Source organism: Sinocyclocheilus grahami, unplaced genomic scaffold (assembly GCF_001515645.1).
Source record: "Sinocyclocheilus grahami isolate Dianchi unplaced genomic scaffold, SAMN03320097.WGS_v1.1 scaffold933.1, whole genome shotgun sequence".
Classification (NCBI taxonomy): Eukaryota; Metazoa; Chordata; class Actinopteri; order Cypriniformes; family Cyprinidae; genus Sinocyclocheilus; species Sinocyclocheilus grahami.
In genome coordinates, this window is record NW_015506112.1 from 253,700 (window position 1) to 256,987 (window position 3,288).

General features: G+C 39.4%; 1 protein-coding gene across 1 annotated transcript in view; it reads left to right on the forward strand.

The window, feature by feature from the left end:
• Window positions 1-2,050, forward strand: part of LOC107564425 (astrotactin-2-like) — a 243,594-nt gene extending 241,544 nt beyond the window's left edge. Inside the window, exons 13-14 of the mRNA XM_016249517.1 lie at window positions 1,760-1,948; window positions 2,029-2,050. Coding sequence (XP_016105003.1) covers window positions 1,760-1,948; window positions 2,029-2,050 — 211 coding nt within the window. The remainder of the gene's footprint in view (window positions 1-1,759; window positions 1,949-2,028) is intronic.
• The last annotated feature ends 1,238 nt before the right edge of the window (window positions 2,051-3,288 follow it).

Below are 3,288 nucleotides of genomic sequence, written 5' to 3' on the forward strand. Positions count from 1 at the left end.
ATTCGGAATACAACATAGATGACATATCAAATGTTTAAACTTAGAAAATGTATCATTTTAAGGGAAAAATAATTTGATTTTAAATTTCATGGCATCAACACATCTCAAAAGAGTTGGGACAAGGCCATGTTTACCATTGTGTGGCATCCCCTCTTCTTTTTATAACAGTCTGCAAACGTCTGGGGACTGAGGAGACAAGTTGCTCAAGTTTAGGAATAGGAATGTTGTCCCATTCTTGTCTAATACAGGCTTCTAGTTGCTCAACTGTCTTAGGTCTTCTTTGTCGCATCTTCCTCTTTATGATGCGCCAAATGTTTTCTATGGGTGAAAGATCTGGACTGCAGGCTGGCCATTTCAGTACCCGGATCCTTCTTCTACACAGCCATGATGTTGTAATTGATGCAGTATGTGGTCTGGCATTGTCATGTTGGAAAATGCAAGGTCTTCCCTGAAAGAGACGATGTCTGGATGGGAGCATATGTTGTTCTAGAACTTGGATATACCTTTCAGCATTGATGGTGCCTTTCCAGATGTGTAAGCTGTCCATGCCACATGCACCCATGCAACCCCATACCATCAGAGTTGCAGGCTTCTGAACGGAGCGCTGATAACAACTTGGGTTGTCCTTGTCCTCTTTAGTCCGGATGACATGGCGTCCCAGTTTTCCAAAAAGAACTTCAAATTTTGATTCGTCTGACCACAGAACAGTTTTCCACTTTGCCACAGTCCATTTTAAATGAGCCTTGGCCCAGAGAAAATGCCTGCGCTTCTGGATCATGTTTAGATATGGCTTATTTTTTGACCTATAGAGTTTTAGCCGGCAACGGCGAATGGCACGGTGGATTGTGTTCACCGACAATGTTTTCTGGAAGTATTCCTGAGCCCATGTTGTGATTTCCATTACAGTAGCATTCCTGTATGTGATGCAGTGCCGTCTAAGGGCCCGAAGATCACGGGCATCCAGTATGGTTTTCCTGCCTTGACCCTTACGCACAGAGATTGTTCCAGATTCTCAGAATCTTTTGATGATATTATGCACTGTAGATGATGATGATGATAACTTCAAACTCTTTGCCATTTTTCTCTGAGAAACTCCTTTCTGATATTGCTCCACTATTTTTCGCCACAGCATTGAGGGAATTGGTGATCCTCTGCCCATCTTGACTTCTGAAAGACACTGCCACTCTGAGAGGCTCTTTTTATACCCAATCATGTTGCCAATTGACCTAATAAGTTGCAAATTGGTCCTCCAGCTGTTCCTTATATGTACATTTAACTTTTCCGGCCTCTTATTGCTACCTGTCCCAACTTTTTTGGAATGTGTAGCTGTCATGAAATCCAAAATGAGCCAATATTTGGCATGACATTTCAAAATGTCTCACTTTCAACATTTGATATGTTATCTATATTCTATTGTGAATAAAATATAAGTTTATGAGATTTGTAAATTATTCCATTCCTTTTTTACTCACAATTTGTACAGTGTCCCAACTTTTTTGGAATCGGGTTTGTACATTTTTGGACATACATGTCATGTATATGTATAGTATATCCATCTTAAAACAGACAATATCTCTCACAATTTTTTAAAAGTCTGCATCCCAGTACATTACAGAATTCAGCTGATATGAGTGTGTATGGTATTAACATACAGCTCATCCATTTCTTTGATAACGATCCCTTTAACATACATTCACTTAACTACCATTTTATTATCTGAATGAAATCTCAACACTGTCAATGTGTGTGTGATGATCAGGTGTGTGCAGGAATACAAGCTAGCCGCTGACGGCCGCTCCTGTCTTCTCCTGGCTGATCACTGTGAAGGGCCAAAGTGTCCGAAGCAAGACTCGCGCTTCAACGACACACTCTTCAGTGAGATGCTCCGTGGGTACAATAACAAAACTCAACAGGTGATCCTGGGACAAGTTTTTCAGATGACCTTCAGGTGAGTTTGTGTGCAGTAAGCTTTAAGTCTGGGGTGTTTGGCAATTTAGTCCTTAACATATGTGTAGTTTTATTCTCCAGATTCTTGAGGGTTGTATTTTGAGTGCAAAAGCCAGGCTCTAGAAATATAGAGTTTTGGCATGAAAGTCTAGATGGCGCTGTCCGATAGGTCTAACTCAATCTGACCTAATGACATCATTATCACATGACACAGCTGATTGGTTCTCTCCTGTATCGGTAGCCAATGAGCTCGCTGCTCAAATTTCAAATATATGATTAGTGCTTGCTGTAGCAGTTGCAGCTTGCTTCAGAAACCCTCCACCTTCCCCAGCTCCACCTGTATAGATCTGATGCGAGGTGATTCATGTATGCTATATGGGGTTATTTCATGTATGTTATATTTGCAGCAGCAGTATTTCTTACTTGCTCACAGCAGCATGTTGTGGATGTATTGGCAGTAGCAAGTCTCTGTACTTGCTCTGCCAGAGCAGCAGCAGCAGCGTAGCAGATCTATTCCGCCAAGACCAAATACATCTACATTGTCATGAACATTACCATGCCAATCCCTCCGAGAGTTGTCATGACAAAAGTACATTTATTGAAATAAGATTGTGAACATAGAAACCTTTTGAGTTAAAAATACAGAGAGCTCAGTTTCTTGTATGTTGTTACCTACGTGTGCACTTGACATCAAACATGTATCCATCGGTGAACTCTTTTCAAGTCACATTTTGTTTTGCATATTAAAAATCTTACCAGCAACGTTCTCCATTCATTACCACAATAGTGACCACCAGCGATTACTTAATTACTTTGAGCCGGTAAATTTACTCAAATTATTTCTGTATTGACATTATTAGAGCATAAACACTTACATATTAAGTTTTATATTGTACCCTAACATCTGATTTTATTATATCAGTCACAATGTTCATGTCCTCAGAAGAGCCACTTGATCTGTTTTTATTTATTTACCTTCAAACATTTATTTGCTTAATAAATCAAAGTTTGTAAGGATGTGATTGTTGGTTTGGTGCTTTGGCGTCTTTATTGAAGACATTTTTGGAATCTCTATGGAGAAAATGAATGGAAAAATATGTCTAAATGGCACTCAAAAAGCAGGCAGTAACGCTTTTGCACTATAGCAGTATGCTGTGATAATTCTAATATACATCAGTTATGATTTGTGTACTTTTTTTGGTCTAAAGTGAGAGTAATTTTGTTCAGCAAACACATTTCTCAGAAAGGCTCACATTTAAAGAAAAATTTAATTAATTTACAGCCTACACGGCTGCTTCCGTGTCTATTTGCAGCTGTCAAACTCACTCACGTTAGATGGTG